Source organism: Oryctolagus cuniculus, chromosome 20, assembly GCF_964237555.1.
Source record: "Oryctolagus cuniculus chromosome 20, mOryCun1.1, whole genome shotgun sequence".
NCBI lineage: Eukaryota > Metazoa > Chordata > Mammalia > Lagomorpha > Leporidae > Oryctolagus > Oryctolagus cuniculus.
In genome coordinates this window covers 39,253,397-39,270,672 of record NC_091451.1, presented here as the reverse complement: position 1 = coordinate 39,270,672, position 17,276 = coordinate 39,253,397, and the positions used below count along the sequence as shown (strand labels likewise).

Below are 17,276 nucleotides of genomic sequence, written 5' to 3'. Positions count from 1 at the left end.
TCCATCTCCCCATCTTTGTTCCTGCCACCAGCCCTGGGCACTGAGTCCTGGTAAGTGTGCGCTCCCTGGGGAGGGCCCTGGGGGCCTGCGGGGCAGGCTGGGAGGGGTGGCTGGGCTGTGCTGACATCCACTGGCTGTCCTGTGACCACAGTAACAGCAGCCCCTAGGGTCCTTTCCCCAAACCTGCCCAGTCGTCCCAGCTCCGTAAGCGAAGTGGAGGAAGGCAGCAGGCCCAGGGCCCTGGGGCCCCAGGAGGAGCAACACGGGCAGGAGGAACAGTGGTGTCCTTTCCAAGTCCCGGGGTCTGCCTAGGGCTTCCGCGCATCCTTGCCCTTTCTGCAAAGGAGGATGGTAAGATAGTCACAGAGGCATGGAGCAGCCTTGGGTCACACTCCTTCCTCTCTGTGTACACAGTGGGGGCCCCCATGCCCGGTGGCCTCTTGTGCATAGAGAAGGAACCCAACCCCTATGAGCAAAACCCACGTCCAGGTCCTGGGCACTCACTCGGGGCCAGGCCATGTCTAAGCTCAGTGCATGTATTATTAAGATTATTTACTTGGTAGGCAGAGGTGAGGCAGGGAGAGAAGGAGGAATAGAGACAGAGATGAGAGGAGGAGGGTGAGGAGGAGCGGGGGTGGGGGGAGAGAAGAACTCCCATGTGCCGGCTCACGCCAGGATTGCCTGCAATAGTGGGGATGGGGCTGGGAGCCAGGGACATGACCGCAGTCTCCCACGTGGGTGTCAGGGAACTGATTAACTTCAGCTGTCACCACTGCTGCTCCAGGAAGCCGGAGACAGGAGCTGAGCTCAGATCAAACCCAGGCCCCTGGCATGGACGTGGCTTCCTGAGCCGGGTCTGAACCTGCACCCTGTCCCTTCGCCCCAGGACACGTACTGCTGCATTTCAGACTCACAACAGCCTGGGAGGTGCAAGACTGACCTCAGCCCCGCTCTGACCTTCACAGAGCCTGAGGTCCCAGGACCCAGCTGTCCGATCCTTCCTGAGAAAACCAGACTGGTGCCAGGATTCTAAAGGTTGACTCACTTATGTGAAAGTCAGAGTTACAGAGAGACAGACGGACAGAGATCTTCCCTCTGCTGGTTACTCCCCAGGAGGCCACAAAGGCCGGGGCTGGGCACAGGCTGAAACTTCCTCTGGGCGGCAGGAGCCCAACCACTTGGGCCATCCTCTGCTGTCCTCCTGGCACGTTAGCAGGGAGCTGGATTGGAAACGGAGCAGCTGGGACTCCAACCAGCAAACAGAAAGGTTGCTGGCATCACAGGCAGCAGCTTAACCTCCTGGGCCACAACACCGACCCCTGGTCCCAACTTTGTCCCTGAGGCTCTGTGGGGTCTTGTCCATGCGAGGGCCCTCTCTTGGCCTCAGAGCCTCCACTGTAAAAGGAAGAACCCAGATAGCCTGGGGCACCCAGGATGTGGTAGAGAATGCGGTTGTCCAGGCTGCAGGTCCGCCCACCCCTCCCCATGCCAATCTTTCCCTTCCTCCTTGGAGCCCATCAGTTCCTGGAGTAGGAGGGTGCCTCAGCCCACCCCACCCCTCAGTGGGAGTCCTGGGCACCCCCCAGGAGCCCTGTGTGGGTGCAGGGAGGGCCTGGGGTCGCCTCCGCCCAACCCTGCACAGCTGGACAGAGCGAGGCCCAGGGGATGCTCGCCGATGCCCAGTGGAAAGTTGTGTGCCTGGAGGGGAGCTGCAGCCTTCAGCAAAGGCCTCTGGGAAAAGCTGGCGTCCGCCCTGTTAGGCTCAGCTGCCCCTGGTAACTGAGCCCTGCAGAGGTGGGGAATTTCCATCTGGCCTGGAGACTGCACCACCATCCAGGCGGGTGGTGTCATGGAATCCTAAGGCAGTGGAAATACAGAAGGGATCCCAGTGCCTTCTTCCCCTCTGACCATGTGGGCTGGCCACTGTAGGAGAAGCAGAAACACCCACGCGTTGTGCTACTGCGGTCTGCTCTGTTTGTATCATTTCAAGCCAGGGAGAGCAAGAAGAGGGTGGAGGAAAAGAAGCTAGCTGTGTTTGTCTTGTTGTTTTAGCAAGAACAAACTTACAAAGGCCCGGGACAATGCAGGTCTGGCAGGGGACATCGCATCTCTGGCCCAGCTCTGTTCGCTCTGGCTTTCAGATCCCCACTCCCAGGGCTCCACTCTGTCTCCTATCAAGGCTGCACCTTCAGTTAGCACCTGCAAGCAACTCAGGGTCTGCAGGTGCATCTCAGCTTCTGTGGACAGAGCAGGCTGGCCCAGTCCCCTGAGAACTGTGCAGGAGTCCCTGACTCATCCTGTGCCTCAGTTCCCTCCTTGGTAGAGTTAGGGCAGTGAACTTGCACCTCCAGGCCACCGTGGCTGTAAGTGGAGCTCCCAGAGTCGCTGGCGGGGTCCCAGCCTGTCCGGGAGCAATCAGCTACCTCGCCGCCCCTGGCCTCCGCCACGCCTGCTCTGGGCTTTGGCTCTCTCATCAGTCAGCGATGAACAGCAGTGCCAGCGTACATGGGAGTAGAACAGGCAGCAGGAAGTCAGGGCCCACGACAGCCCAGGACAACGCAGCCTGTCTTCATGACCTTTCCCCTGGTGGTGACTTGGGGAGCACTGGGAAATGCCTGGGCCCTTGTGCATGCCTGCTGGCCATGACCTATGCGTGGCGTCAGTGGCTGGCCTCCGGCAGGCATCACGGGCCCCGACTCAGGGCTTGGTGCCCTTCTCTCTCCCACAGGACAATGCCACCCTCTGTCTCTCGAGCGCTCCTCCTGCTGGCCGGCCTGGGCTGCCTGCTGCCCGGCTTCCTGGCCGACGAGGCCCAGGAGACAGCCGTTTCCAGCCATGAGCAGGACCACCCAGCCTGCCACAGGATCGCCCCGAGCCTGGCCGAGTTCGCCCTCAGCCTGTACCGCGAGGTGGCCCACGAGTCCAACACCACCAATATCTTCTTCTCCCCGGTGAGCATCGCCCTGGCCTTTGCCATGCTCTCCCTGGGGGCCAAGGGGGACACCCACACCCAGGTCCTGGAGGGCCTGAAGTTCAACCTCACGGAGACGGCCGAGGCCCAGATCCACGACGGCTTCCGGCACCTCCTGCACACCGTCAACAGGCCCGACAGCGAGCTGCAGCTGGCCGCCGGCAACGCCCTGGTCGTCCACGAGAACCTGAAGCTGCAGCACAAGTTTCTAGAAGACGCCAAGAACCTGTACCAGTCCGAAGCCTTCCTCGTCGACTTCAGGGACCCCGAGCAGGCCAAGACCAAGATCAACAGCCACGTGGAGAAGGGGACCCGAGGGAAGATCGTGGACTTGGTGCAAGAGCTGGACGCCCGCACACTGCTTGCCCTGGTGAACTACGTTTTCTTCAAAGGTGAGGGTGCACAGCCGCTCAGCAGGTGCCGTGGAAACCCCAGACAGACGCCGGGCCGGCCTTAGGCTTCCCTGGCCACACCCGATGCAGGCTGGACGGCGCGTCGCAGCCCGGGCCCCCAGTTTCCCGCACACCAGCACTGCATTCCACCAACCACAGGGAACAGGGCCTCAGTGCTCAGCACCATGGGCTTCCCTGCAGGACTCTCAGGGCCCTCACTGGGGTGAGAGCTCCCCTCGGCTCCCAGCCGCCTTCCTGCCTCGGAGTGCTCAGCGCGTCAGAGGTTGGGGCCCGCAGGGTGCTCTCAGGCCGCTCCCACTGTCCCAGGGAGAGCTCAGGGTCAAGGCCAGGGTCAAGCCCTCCCCAAGGACTCCCTCCCTATAGAGTCCTGCAGTGCAGGGCACCAGGCCGAGGCCTGCCCATCTGAGCTCCCAGCTCCACTGAGACCTAGCACAGGGCTCAGCCTCCCCAGCCATCACCTCCCCCTCCAGTGAGGAAGGAGGGTCCTGGGGTCCTGGGGTACCTGCCCCTTGGCTGTCTTCATGGTGGGGTCCTCTTTGGTTACACAGGGGGAGGCTGCCTGTGCACCTGTTTTGCCCCTGTAGTTCCCAGGACAAGGACTTAGGAGCAGCACCCAGAGTGCTCACCCTGGGTGGCGACTGCCCGCCCCAGACGTTCACTTACAGCGCTCTTTCTGGTGTGGGCAGGAGCTTGTCCATCCCCCTCCAGGTTCTGGCCTCACCAGGAGACGCCTCCTAGCCTCCTAGCACAGGCTTCACCAGGCACACAGGCAGCATCAGGGGTTCCCGTGAGAGAGAAACAGACATCCGTGCAGGAGCGTGGCACCCTTGACACGCGTGGGTACTGGGAGAGCTGAATGGGAGAAGAGGTAGGACAGAAAGAGACCACTTGAGTAGCACCTTCAGGAGTGGTCTAAGGTGAGAGGGAAAGAGAGAGAGAGACAGAGAGAGAGAGAGAGAGAGAGCTCTCCCCGTTGTTGGCATTTTTTACCAGGTAGGGGGCGATTTCCACAAGGGTGCAGCCACCTGGGAATTGTCCCCACCTCCATGGATCCCTCATGGGGCTTAGTGTCCATATTTTCATGGCGTCTCCCTTCTAGGTCCTGCATGAAGCAAGTGCATTCTGGGAAAGAGGGTGTTTTGACTGACAAGTTGAGGGATAGTGTTACATTGTAGCTTTCCAGGATTTGGGGCTCACACCACATCCCAGCCAGGCTTAAATACACACATAACACAGAAAACAAAGGCACTGTGCCTGTTGTCCTCTGGGGGGCAGAGCTCCATATTTTTCCTCTCTCTTGGTTGTCCTTGTCCTTGTCCAAGTCCTTCCATCCGTGTGGATGCTGATTTGAGCCCCTTTCTCCGATGAGGCGGAGGCTCAGCGAGGTCACACGCATCCAAGGCCCGCCCGGCCCCCAGCTGGTGCTCACCTGCCTCTGCCCTCCCCGCCTCCCCAGGGAAGTGGGAGAAGCCCTTCGAGCCCGAGAACACCAAGGAAGAGGACTTCCACGTGGACGCCACGACCACGGTGCGGGTGCCCATGATGTCGCGCCTGGGCATGTATGTGAAATTCCACTGTAGCACGCTGGCCAGCACGGTGCTGCGCATGGACTACAAGGGCAACGCCACGGCCCTCTTCCTCCTGCCCGACGAGGGGAAGCTGCAGCACCTGGAGGACACGCTCACCACGGAGCTCATCGCCAAGTTCCTGGCAAAAAGCAGCTTCAGGTGACTCCCCGCCCACACCAGCCTGGGACCCCTCGGGACCTCTAGGTCACACTGGGAGTGGGGCCATGACCAGCAGTCGGGGCTGGGGAGGGAGGACCCCATGGGCTTTGGGCCACAGCTGAGGCAGGTGCTCAGTACAGGTGGCAGCAGCCAGGCTGTGTGAAAGGGACAGTGAACTGGGTAAGAAGGTCAAGGCCGAGTTCTGGGGACTCCACCCCCGGGCATGGACACGGCCACTTCCCAACATCGTGCCCAGTGAGGTGACAGTAAAGGCAGCACAGGCTATGGCAGAACCACGGAGGGCTTCCTGCAGGGTGGCAGCTGAGTATGGAGTCCAAGCACAGATGTCCCTGGTGGGCAGGGGAAGAGGCCCAGCAGAGCAAAGGCCAGAGTGGGAGACACCGGGACCCATCTGCAGAGAACTGGTGTCGCTGTGACGTCACTCGAGTGCTCTCCTGGCCCTGCAACTCTGCTGGGCCCCAGCACACCCAACCCCCACGCGGACTTGTGCCTGGGAATCATGCGTGTGCCCTGCCGAGCTACTGCCCACTGTGCCCTCAAGATACACATGACCACACACGCAGGGCTAAGGGTCAATGCCAAATGGAATCCTTCAGCCCTCTGCCCCGCCCCACCCTGCCGAGGTCCCTGCACCAGGGATGAGAACAGGGGCCCAGGAGCAGCCACGGCCAGAACTCGTCATAGAGCCCCAGTGCCAGTCTGCCCGCCCACAAAAGCCCGCACCTTCTCCCCACAACCAGAACTGAGCCCTAAGCCTGCTGGGTCCACTCTCCTACCCATGAGACAGCTGTCACTCAGCACCTGCCACCGCCAGCCACGTTCCCCTGGGAGCCAGGCACCAGGGAGTCCCCGGCTGTGGGGGCACCAACACTGCAGGGCAGGTTAGATGCTCTTCCAAGGACACCCTGGATCTGCCTGGAGGGCTTCTCAGGGGAGGTGGCTTTCCAGGGCCCTGTGGGTGCTGACACTCTGACACCTGCTGCAATGGGCGAGAGGAGGACAATGACTGAGTCAGCATCCATGTGGGAGTGGGGGAGGGGCTGCGCTAAGTGGGAGAAACCAGGAGGAAAGAACACAATGCCCAAGCGGGGCCCCAGAGGACGGGAGCAGGAATGAGACGTTTTCATTGTGTTCCCTGCACGACAGGTCTGTCAGGGTCCGTTTTCCCAAACTCTCCATCTCTGGAACCTACGACCTGAAACCCCTCCTGGGCAAACTGGGCATCACCCAGGTCTTCAGCGACAACGCGGACCTCTCGGGGATCACGGAACAGGAACCTCTGAAGGTGTCCCAGGTGAGGCCCCCAGGGACCAGGCTGCCCACTGATGTCTGGGACCAGATGGGGAGAGGCAGGGCCCAAGTTGGAGATGGGGACAGGCCCGAGACACACACCATGTCAGACCTGGCTGCTCCCGGGGCCCACGTGATGCACTGGGGCGGGAAGTGTCGGGGGACAGATTTCAGGAGGGGGCTCCATGCTAGGAGCCCCCCCTGAGCTTGGGTCAGAGCCCTGGCTCAGCGTGCCCATGGCCTTCTCGTCTGGACCTTGATTTCCCGGCCCTGACACAGAGGTCAGAGTCGGTGACTCCAAAGCTCAACCTGGCCCCTTCCCTCTGTGCCATGGGGTGGCATTGTGTCACCACGTCTGAACATGAGGGAGTTCAGCTACGGGTGACGGCTGCTCAGTGACATCGTGGGAGCAGTGACCTAGTGGAGCTCAGTGAGAGGCTGCACACAGTGGGGACGGAACGGGCACTGGGATGCCACCCCACAGCCCTTGTGACAAGGACCTGAAAATCGTAATGAGAACGGAGTACAGTGGAGGCACATAGAGGGTCTTGGCCATGGTACCCTGCTGAGGCTGAGGTACAGCCAGTGGGTTAGAGGTTTGGTTCAGGATGAGGGGAGGATGTGACAGCCCCAGACAAGAGACAGAGAAGTGAGAGAGAGAGAGAGAGAGAAAGTGTAGGAGCCCAAAGGGCGGAGGGACGGGAAAGGGCATCCCCGGCCAGCAGCAGAAAAGCCCACGTGAACCACTCCTGGGTGAGCTGTCCACCTGGGTCCCTGTCCAGGCTCAGCTCACAGCTCTGCTTCTCTGCCTCCAGGCCCTGCACAAGGCGGTGCTGACCATCGACGAGAGAGGGACCGAAGCTGCCGGGGCCACATTTGTGGGGATCATGCCATCGTCTCTACCAGAAAGTGTCATTTTTGACAGGCCCTTCCTCTTTGTCATTTACAGTCATGAGCTCAAGAGTCCCCTCTTCGTGGGGAAAGTGGTGGATCCCACCCAACACTGAGACCCCACCCCAGCACATTAAAGCTCTGAGCTGCTCTCCCCGGGGGCAGCCCCTCACCTGTGGTCTCTGAGTGTCCCTCTGTGCCCTGGGCTTGTGTGAGGACTCCAGGTCACAGCCCTGTCTCGGGGTCCCTCTGACGCCTACCCAAGAGTATGTGGTGCCAGGGAGGGCACCCCACAGCCCACCCTGAGACATCACCGCCCGCCCACTCCTGGCAATGCACATGTGCGTGAAGCTCGGGGCTGAGTCACGTGGCACTGAGTGCTTTAACCCAAGTGTGGGAATCCCCTGAATTTCCCCTTCTGTCTCCTGGTGCTTAACAGCAACTGCTCCCCAAACAAGGCAGGCTCTCCTGAAGTCACTCACCCGAGACCGCCAGTGCCCACAGCGCTGAGCTTCATGGGTCGGCTGGAACCATGCCAGACCCGAGGGGCTGGGGGCCTGGATTCAGGTTCAGAATTCTCCACTCCCCAGCTGGCCAGGCCTGCACAGGTGCACTGCTGAGCCTGGCCAGAATTTAGGGATGAGAGTGAAGAGCAGGTGGGCCAGCAGGGGGCGCCCGCACACAGGTGGCCTGGACCCATCAGCCCCAGAAACCCAGGGGCCTCCCTGGATGCCCTGCCAATGCTCAGATGCTGTCCCAGAACACAGCGAACACTTTTATCCAAGAAGCAGAATGTGTGCTACGCTCGTCTTCCTCCTCTAACAGCGACCGGGGAACAAAGTCAGAGCAGGGTGTGATGGGGAGAACCCATGCTTTTGCTTTAGTCCACGCAACCCCTGCCTCAAACACCTTCTGAGACGTTCCAAGGCAGCTGCCTTTAGTTCCCAAGGGTCTGAGCATTAAAGCCCTGGGACACGATCGAGGGCCGGGAAACGTTCTGTCCCTGTAACCTGAGCCAGACAACAGGGCCTGCACCTCCCATAACAGGCCAAGGGTCCTTCGGGACCTCCGACCCCCAGCCATGGCGAGCTTTGCACACCAGTCCTGCTGGTCATCACGGAGGAGCCTCGCAGCCCTGCTCTCTCCCTGGCCAGAACACGGCCACTGACTGACCTCCCAGCAATGAGGCAGCCTTGGGGTCAAAGAAACCAAGTGATGCTTCCGGAAAAGTCAGCAGTGCTGATCTCCTGCCTGCCTGGGAAGGCCAAGGTGACCTTCCACAAGGACACCATAGCTACAGTTACACAGGACACGAGGGGTCCCCTTGAGCTCACATTCCCGTTGGCTGTTGTAGTCCAGAACCTCAAGAGTGAGGTTCAAGTAGAAGCGAGGTTGGCTGTAATGAACCTCAGTGCCTTCATCTCAGAGCGTCCCGAGGCGTCTTTCCTGCCTTCTGCTCCCAGCATGGCCACGTTGTGTGGATTTGCCTCAGTTTTCTGCAGCTGAACAAGGAGGAGAATTGGAAGCAGGAGACCCCACACCCTCGCGGGAACTCCGCCAGTGGATCTGGCTGCCCTGAGGCCCACACTCTCCACCTAGGCAGCCTCGCATCCTGACCACCTGGCCAGAGCCCCTCAAATGCCTAACCCCCACTCCCTTCCTGGCTGCAGACCCCAGCCCACCCCTGGGCCCCATCTCTAGGCAGGGCCCGTGCAGGGGCAGGGTCTCCCAGTGGCCCTCTGCTCACATGCAGCCCACTGGGACGCCCCAGGATGCACTTGCTCCCAGCTGTTGTCAAGGACAGTTGCAGGAGTTGGAGGGGCTTTCCCCATAGGGCACCCTGGCCTGGGAGCACCCGGTCCACCCAACTGTGAATAGGTGACCTGTCCCACTCCAGGGGGTCTCTCCTGCCTCGCTTTCTCGGGTCCTTCCAGCCCTACACCCAGAGATGGTGCCCAGGGTAGACAGGGGCTGAGTGTGGAGCCCGACACCCTCAAGGGCAGAGACCCAAACCTGGCTGCCGAGCACCACGTCCTGCTGTAAGCCAGGCCTGGGACACTCGACCTCCCAGCCTCCCTGGCTCCTGCTGGGCACCTGGAGGTGGCCCTGCCTCCCCTCTCTGCAGCAGGCCCTGGATTTCCACCAGGAAGGTGACACTGTTGTTCCTAGGGTCCTGGAACTGTTGCCACTGTTCCTCCTGCTGGGCTCAGAGCTCAGGGTGCCTCAACCTGGGACTCAGAGCCAGGACACGGCAGGCATAGCAGGCGACACACAGGACTGCATGGGCCAGCAAGAACCCCCTGTGTCCACCTGGCAAAGGGCAGGGCCCTTCCTGCCTCAGCTCCAGCCCCTCCTGGCCCTGTCATCCGCACCACAGGGGCCTCCTTCCCACCAGGCAGGCAGAGACCAGAGCTGTGGTCAGGCACACACGGCCTGGGCGATGCAGCCCCCAGAGAACCAGAGCTGCAGAGGAGGAGAGCAGCAGGGGACAGGGAAGCATGGCTGCCCCTCAGCACGACCCAGGCCCAGGTGGAGGGGCTGCGAGAACCATTTGGGGAGAGGGGGAGAGGCGGCACCTGCTGTCCACCCAGTGTAGCAGGGAGAGAGCCGTCATGCAGATGGGGGTACACAGTTCTGGGGGGCAGACATCTGCTCCTCCACAGCTAGCCGCTCCCTGCACGGGGAGTAGCTTAGGGGTGCAGTTCCAGGGGAAGCATCCCGCTGGCAGCTCAGGGGAAAGACCAGGTCCTTGAAGGCAGGGGAAAGGGCTGTGCGCAGGGAACGGTAGGGGAGAGGGTGCTGAGCCACTTCCTGTAAGGTGGGTGTATGGGGGGGTGCTGAGTGAGGGAATACCCACAGGAAGGCTCCTGATTCACCTCCCAGACTCTCCATGTGACCACAGGGGGATCTATGGGCTTGGGTAGACATTGGACCAATGCACCAATAAGGAGTGTACACCTACCTGTGCGGTACCAGAGAGGTTAAGTGACTGGTCAGAAGTCACACAGCAGTGAGTGAGTCCTCTGGTCTGAATTCGGGCGTAGAGAATTCCCAGGGCCACCCCCAGATGGGACTGCGGGAGGAGAGGGGGAGCAAAGCCAAACTCGTCCTCATCAGAGAGCACCTGTCAGTGCAGCAGGAGCCCAGCCACCGGCACCGAGCAGCCCAGAGAGCACTGCGTTGCATTTAGGCTGTTACAGGAACTCGAATCAAGGGGGCCAGCTGGCCGCGACTCTGCACCTCCCCCTGCCACAGCACTGCTCCCCAAGGCCGCGAGGAAATTCAAGCCCTGCGTGGGTCACACCGGCCTTCCGGAAACCAGAAGCTGGAACCGCCAGAGAGCCATTGGCTCCGTAATCCCAGAGTGCAGAGGGATGGCCACACAGGCTGCAGGGTTCAAATAAAGATCCCCAGGGCAGGGCAGAAAATCCTAGGTGCTTCCTGTGTTCCCAGAAGCCAGGCTTGGGGGGTGGGGCTTGCGATCAGCACAGGTGCAGGGGAAACGCCCCCAGGATCCGAGAGGAAGCAACACCGATCGCCTCTCAAGATTTACTCTCTGGCCCCGCCCGTCCCCAGGCCACAGTGCCAGGCTGACATGGCCAAGCCTGTCAGTCACGCCCCAGTCCCTATTCTGGGGGACATGAATGGTCAGGACCTAAGGCTGGCTTGGGAACGTTGGAAAAGCAGCCTCTCCACTGAGCCTCAGTCTCCCTCTCTGTCACACGGGCTCAGACTCACTCCACCACCACGGCTGTGCTGGGTCTTCCACAGAGGGCGCGCGGGCGGCTGGCTCATACGTGGCTCATCTCACTCCTGATGGGGCGGCCACGGAGGGTTTCTGGTGAGAGCACACAGCCAGCTGGGTGATGCTGTCCCAGAGACCATCTGACTCGTGCCACCCACCCCACGGTCGACGTGCCTGCTCCAGTGACCCCCTTGGGGATATGGAGCCGAGAGATATGTGCTGTCCAGGCCAAGCTCAATACAGTGGGTGGGCGGCCCAGTGCCAGCCAGTGGACTTAGCTCCTGTTTGCTCCTCCGATAACTGGCATGACCTTGGTTAATATTCACCTGCAGCCGCCCCATCCCCGCTGTGATCATTATAAATACGGACAAGGACAAGCACAGGGCTCCGTCTCCCCATCCTTGCTCCTTCCACCAGCCCTGGACACTGAGTCCTGGTAAGTGTGCGCTCCCTGGGGAGGGCCCTGGGGGGGGCTGCAGGGCAGACGGGGAGGGGCCACTGGGCTGTGCTCCCAGCCGCCGGCTGTCCTGTCGCCATAGCAACAGCAGCCCCTGAGGTTCTTTCCCCAAACCTGCCCAGTGCTTCCCAGCCCTGTAAGAGGAGTAGAAGAGGACAGCAGGACCAGGGTCCTGGGGCCTCAGGAGGAGCAACACGGGCAGGAGGGTGCCTCAGCCCACCCCAGCCCTCAGTGGGAGTCCTGGGCACCCCCCCAGGAGCCCTGTGTGAGTGCAGGGAGGGCCTGGGGTCGCCTCTGCACAACCCTGCACAGCTGGGCAGAGCAAGGCCCAGGGGATGCTCGCTGATGCCCAGTGGAAAGTTGTGTGCCTGGAGGGGAGCCGCAGCCTCCAGCCAAAGGCCTCTGGGAAAAGCTGGCGTCCGCCCTGTTAGGCTCAGCTGCCCCTGGTAACTGAGCCCTGCAGAGGTGGGGAATTTCCATCTGGCCTGGAGACTGCACCACCATCCAGGTGGGTGGTGTCAGGGAAACCCTAAGGCAGTGGAAATACAGAAGGGATCCCAGCGCCTTCTTCCCCTCTGACACCAGGGGCTGGCCACTGTAGGAGATGCAGACACGCCCACGCGTTGTACACCTTCGGTCTGCACTGCCAGAGACCCTGTGCATGTCTGCTGGCCATGACCTGTGTGTGGCGTCAGTGGGTGGCCTCCGGCAGGCATCACAGGCCCCGACTCAGGGCTTGGTGCCCTTCTCTCTCCCACAGGACAATGCCACCCTCTGTCTCTCGAGCGCTCCTCCTGCTGGCCGGCCTGGGCTGCCTGCTGCCCGGCTTCCTGGCCGACGAGGCCCAGGAGACAGCCGTTTCCAGCCATGAGCAGGACCACCCAGCCTGCCACAGGATCGCCCCGAGCCTGGCCGAGTTCGCCCTCAGCCTGTACCGCGAGGTGGCCCACGAGTCCAACACCACCAATATCTTCTTCTCCCCGGTGAGCATCGCCCTGGCCTTTGCCATGCTCTCCCTGGGGGCCAAGGGGGACACCCACACCCAGGTCCTGGAGGGCCTGAAGTTCAACCTCACGGAGACGGCCGAGGCCCAGATCCATGACGGCTTCCGGCACCTCCTGCACACCGTCAACAGGCCCGACAGCGAGCTGCAGCTGGCCGCCGGCAACGCCCTGGTCGTCCACGAGAACCTGAAGCTGCAGCACAAGTTTCTAGAAGACGCCAAGAACCTGTACCAGTCCGAAGCCTTCCTCGTCGACTTCAGGGACCCCGAGCAGGCCAAGACCAAGATCAACAGCCACGTGGAGAAGGGGACCCGAGGGAAGATCGTGGACTTGGTGCAAGAGCTGGACGCCCGCACACTGCTTGCCCTGGTGAACTACGTTTTCTTCAAAGGTGAGGGTGCACAGCCGCTCAGCAGGTGCCGTGGAAACCCCAGACAGACGCCGGGCCGGCCTTAGGCTTCCCTGGCCACACCCGATGCAGGCTGGACGGCGCATCCCAGCCCGGGCCCCCAGTTTCCCGCACACCAGCACTGCATTCCACCAACCACAGGGAACAGGGCCTCAGTGCTCAGCACCATGGGCTTCCCTGCAGGACTCTCAGGGCCCTCACTGGGGTGAGAGCTCCCCTCGGCTCCCAGCCGCCTTCCTGCCTCGGAGTGCTCAGCGCGTCAGAGGTTGGGGCCCGCAGGGTGCTCTCAGGCCGCTCCCACTGTCCCAGGGAGAGCTCAGGGTCAAGGCCAGGGTCAAGCCCTCCCCAAGGACTCCCTCCCTATAGAGTCCTGCAGTGCAGGGCACCAGGCCGAGGCTTGCCCATCTGAGCTCCCAGCTCCACTGAGACCTAGCACAGGGCTCAGCCTCCCCCGCCATCACCTTCACCTCCAGCGAGGAAGGAGGGTCCTAGGGTCCTTGGGGCATCTGCTTCTCTGGCTGTCTTCACGGTGGGGTCCACTTGGTGTCAATCACGGGGAGTCTGCCCATGCACTGCGTTGCACCTGCAGCTCCCAGGACAAGGACTTAGGAGTAGCACCCAGGGTGCTCACCCTGGGTGATGACTGCCCACCCCAAGATGTTCACTTACAGCGCTCAGACTTTATGGGCAGGGGCTTCTTCATCCCCCACCAGGCTCTGGCCTCATCAGGAGTCACGACTCCTAGCCTCCTAGTGTAGACTTCACCTTGCCGCACAGGCATCATCAGGGGTTCCCAGTGACAGAGAAACAGACATCCATGCAGGAGCCTTGTACCCTTGACATGCATGGGTAAAGGGAGCACCGGAAGGGAGAAGGGGTGGGACAGAGGGAGAGAGCACCTGAGTGGCACCATCAAGAGTGATCTAAGGTGCGATGGAAAGAGAGAGAGAGAGGAGATAGAGAGAGAGAGAGAGAGCTCTCCCGGTTGTTGGCCTTTTATACGAGGTAGGGGGGGATTTCCACAAGGGTGCAGCCACCTGGGAATTTTCTCCACCTCCATGGATCCCTCATGGGGCTTAGTGTCCATATTTTCATGGCGTCTCCCTTCTAGGTCCTGCATGAAGCAGGAGCATTCTGGGAAAGAGGGTGTTTCAATTGACAAGTTGAGGGATAGTGTTACATTACAGCTTCAAGGATTTGAGTTCCACACCACCTCCCAGCCAGGCTTAAATGCACACATAGCCCAGACACCAAAGGCACTGTGCCAGCAATGGGAGGCAGAGATCTGGATTTTTCCTCTCTCTTAGTTGTCCTCGCCTAAGTCCTTCCATCCGTGTGGATGCTGATTTGAGCCCCTTTCTCCGATGAGGCGGAGGCTCAGCGAGGTCACACGCATCCAAGGCCCGCCCGGCCCCCAGCTGGTTCTCACCTGCCTCTGCCCTCCCCGCCTCCCCAGGGAAGTGGGAGAAGCCCTTCGAGCCCGAGAACACCAAGGAAGAGGACTTCCACGTGGACGCCACGACCACAGTGCGGGTGCCCATGATGTCACGCCTGGGCATGTATGTGATGCTCCACTGTAGCACGCTGGCCAGCATGGTGCTGCGCATGGACTACAAGGGCAACGCCACGGCCCTCTTCCTCCTGCCCGACGAGGGGAAGCTGCAGCACCTGGAGGACACGCTCACCACGGAGCTCATCGCCAAGTTCCTGGCAAAAAGCAGCCTCAGGTGACTCCCCGCCCACTCCAGCCTGGGACCCCTCGGGACCTCTAGGTCACACTGGGAGTGGGGCCATGACCAGCAGTCGGGGTGGGGAGGGAGGACCCATGGGCTTTGGGCCACAGCTGAGGCAGGTGCTCAGTACAGGTAGCAGCAGCCAGGCTGTGTGAAAGGGACAGTGAACTGGGTAAGGAGGTCAAGGCCGTGACCTTAAGATCCCCCACCCCAGCGTGGACACAGCCACTTCCCAACATCCAGTTCCCAACATAGTCACAGTAACAGTAGCACAGGCTATGGCAGGACCAAGGAGGGCTTCCTGCAGGGTGGCAACTGAGTGTGGGGTCAAGTACAGATGTCCCTGGTAGGCAGGGGAAGAGGTCTAACAGAGCAAAGGCCAGAGTGGGAGACGCCGGGACCCGTCTGCAGAGAGCTGGCGTTGCGGTGACGTCACTCGAATGCTTCCTGGCCCAGCAGGGAAGGGCACTGCACGCCCCAACATCCACGCATACTTGTGCCTGGAAATCGTGCATGTGCCCTGCCTAGCCGCTGCCCACTGTGCCCTGCAAGACACACACAACCACACACACTGGGCTGAGGGTCAACGCTGAATGGACGCCTTCAATGAGTGTGGGGTCAACACTGCACTGCCCCACCCCGCCCGAGGTCCCTGCACCAGGAATGAGAACAGGGGCCCAGGAGCGGCCGTAGCCGGAACTGGTCACAGAGAATCACTGCCAGTCTGCCTGCCCTCGAGGTCTGCACCTGCTCCCACAACCAGAACTGAGCCCTAAGCCTGCCGGGTCCACTCTCCTCCCCCACGAGACAGCTGTCACTCAGCACCTGCCACCGCCAGCCACATTCCCCTGGGAGCCAGGCACCAGGGAGTCCCCGGCTGTGGGGGCACCAACACTGCAGGGCAGGTTAGATGCTCTTCCAAGGACACCCTGGATCTGCCTGGAGGGCTTCTCAGGGGAGGTGGCTTTCCAGGGCCCTGTGGGTGCTGACACTCTGACACATGCTGCAGTGGGCACAAGGAGGACAATGACCGAGTCAGTGTCCACGTGGGAGTGGGGGAGGGGCTGCACTAAGTGGGAGAAACCAGGAGGAAAGAACACAGTGCCCACGCGGGGCCCCAGAGGACAGGAGCAGGAATGAGATGTTTTCATTGTGTTCCCCGCACGACAGGTCTGTCACGGTCCGTTTTCCCAAACTCTCCATCTCTGGAACCTATGACCTGAAACCCCTCCTGGGCAAACTGGGCATCACCCAGGTCTTCAGCGACAATGCGGACCTCTCGGGGATCACGGAGCAGGAAGCTCTGAAGGTCTCAAAGGTGAGGCCCCCAGGGACCAGCCTGCCCACTGATGTCTGGGACCGGATGGGGAGAGGTGAGGCCCAGGCAGGAACTGGGGATAGCCCAAGATGTGCACCAGGTCAGACCTGGCTGCTCCTGGGGACCTACTTGATGCGCTGGGATGGGAAGTGTCGGGGGACCCTGAGCTTGGGTCAGACCCTTGGCTCAGCGTGCCCATGGCCTTCTCGTCTGGACCTCGATTTCCGTGTCCTGACACAGAGATCAGAGTCGGTGATCCAAAGCATGTCCTGGCCCCTTCCCTCTGTGCCATGGGGCGGCGTTGCTGTCACCACGTCTGAACACAAGGGAGTTCAGCTAAGGGTGACGGCTGCTCAGTGACACCGGCGGGACCAGTGACCTAGTGGAGCTCAGTGAGAGGCTGCACACGGTGGGGACGGAACGGGCACTATGATGCCACCCCACAGCCCTTGTGCCCAAGGACCTGAAAATCGTAATGAGAACAGAATACAGTGGAGGCACACAGAGGGTCTAGGCCATCGTCCCCTGCTGAGGTTGGGGTACAGTCAGGTGGCTGGGATGTGGGTCAGGAATGGAGGGGAGGGTGGGACATCCTCAGATAGGAGAGAGACAGAAGTGTGGGCGACCCAGGGTAGAGGGATGGGACAGGGCAGTCCCGGCCAGCAGCAGAAAAGCCCATGTGAGCCGCTCCTGGGTGCGCCGTCCACCTGGGTCCCTGTCCAGGCCTGGGTGGGGCTGGCACAGGCTCAGTTCACGGCTCTGCTTCTCTGCCTGCAGGCCCTGCACAAGGCGGTGCTGACCATCGACGAGAGAGGGACCGAAGCTGCAGGGGCCACATTTGTGGAATACGTACTCTATTCTATGCCCCAAAGGGTCACCTTCGACAGGCCCTTCCTCTTTGTCATCTACAGTCATGAGATCAAGAGTCCCCTCTTCGTGGGGAAAGTGGTGGATCCCACCCAACACTAAGACCCCACCGCAGCACATTAAAGCTCTGAGCTGCCCTCCCAGGGGGCAGCCCCTCACCTGTGGTCTCTGAGTGTCCCTCTGGGCCCTGGGCTTGTGTGAGGACTCCAGGTCACAGCCCTGTCTTGGGGTCCCTCTGACGCCTACCCAAGAGTATGTGGTGCCAGGGAGGGCACCCCCCAGCCCACCCTGAGACATCACCACCCGGCCACTCCTGGCAATGCACATGTGTGTGAAGCTCGGGGCTGAGTCACGTGGCACTGAGTGCTTTAACCCAAGTGTGGGAATCCCCTGAATTTCCCCTTCTGTCTCTGGTACTTAACAGCAACTG

At 61.3% G+C, this 17,276-nt stretch overlaps 2 protein-coding genes across 2 annotated transcripts; both read left to right on the top strand.

Annotated features, from left to right (window-relative positions):
- LOC100008980 (alpha-1-antiproteinase S-1 precursor) lies at nt 1–7,484 on the top strand (the record flags this gene model as incomplete). The annotated part of the gene is given in 5 exon segments (NM_001082192.1): nt 1–50; nt 2,729–3,363; nt 4,841–5,111; nt 6,279–6,426; nt 7,238–7,484. Coding segments are annotated over 4 exon segments (1,242 nt in total).
- Nucleotides 7,485–11,448: 3,964 nt separating this feature from the next.
- On the top strand, nt 11,449–17,003 carry LOC100328621 (alpha-1-antitrypsin). Its single transcript, NM_001171081.2, has 5 exons — nt 11,449–11,494; nt 12,276–12,910; nt 14,385–14,655; nt 15,832–15,979; nt 16,757–17,003. Exons 2-5 carry the CDS (start codon nt 12,280–12,282, stop codon nt 16,946–16,948), a joined length of 1,242 nt encoding a protein of 413 aa, NP_001164552.2. The 5' UTR covers nt 11,449–11,494; nt 12,276–12,279; the 3' UTR covers nt 16,949–17,003.
- The last annotated feature ends 273 nt before the right edge of the window (nt 17,004–17,276 follow it).

Excerpts from the sequence above, each read along its gene's own strand:
- LOC100328621 (NM_001171081.2), top strand. The coding sequence starts at position 12,280 with ATGCCACCCTCTGTCTCTCGAGCGCTCCTCCTGCTGGCCGGCCTGGGC. Across the intron at positions 12,911-14,384 it reads GAACTACGTTTTCTTCAAAG|GGAAGTGGGAGAAGCCCTTC; the intron begins GTGAGGGTGCAC and ends CCGCCTCCCCAG. Across the intron at positions 15,980-16,756 it reads AAGCTCTGAAGGTCTCAAAG|GCCCTGCACAAGGCGGTGCT; the intron begins GTGAGGCCCCCA and ends CTCTGCCTGCAG.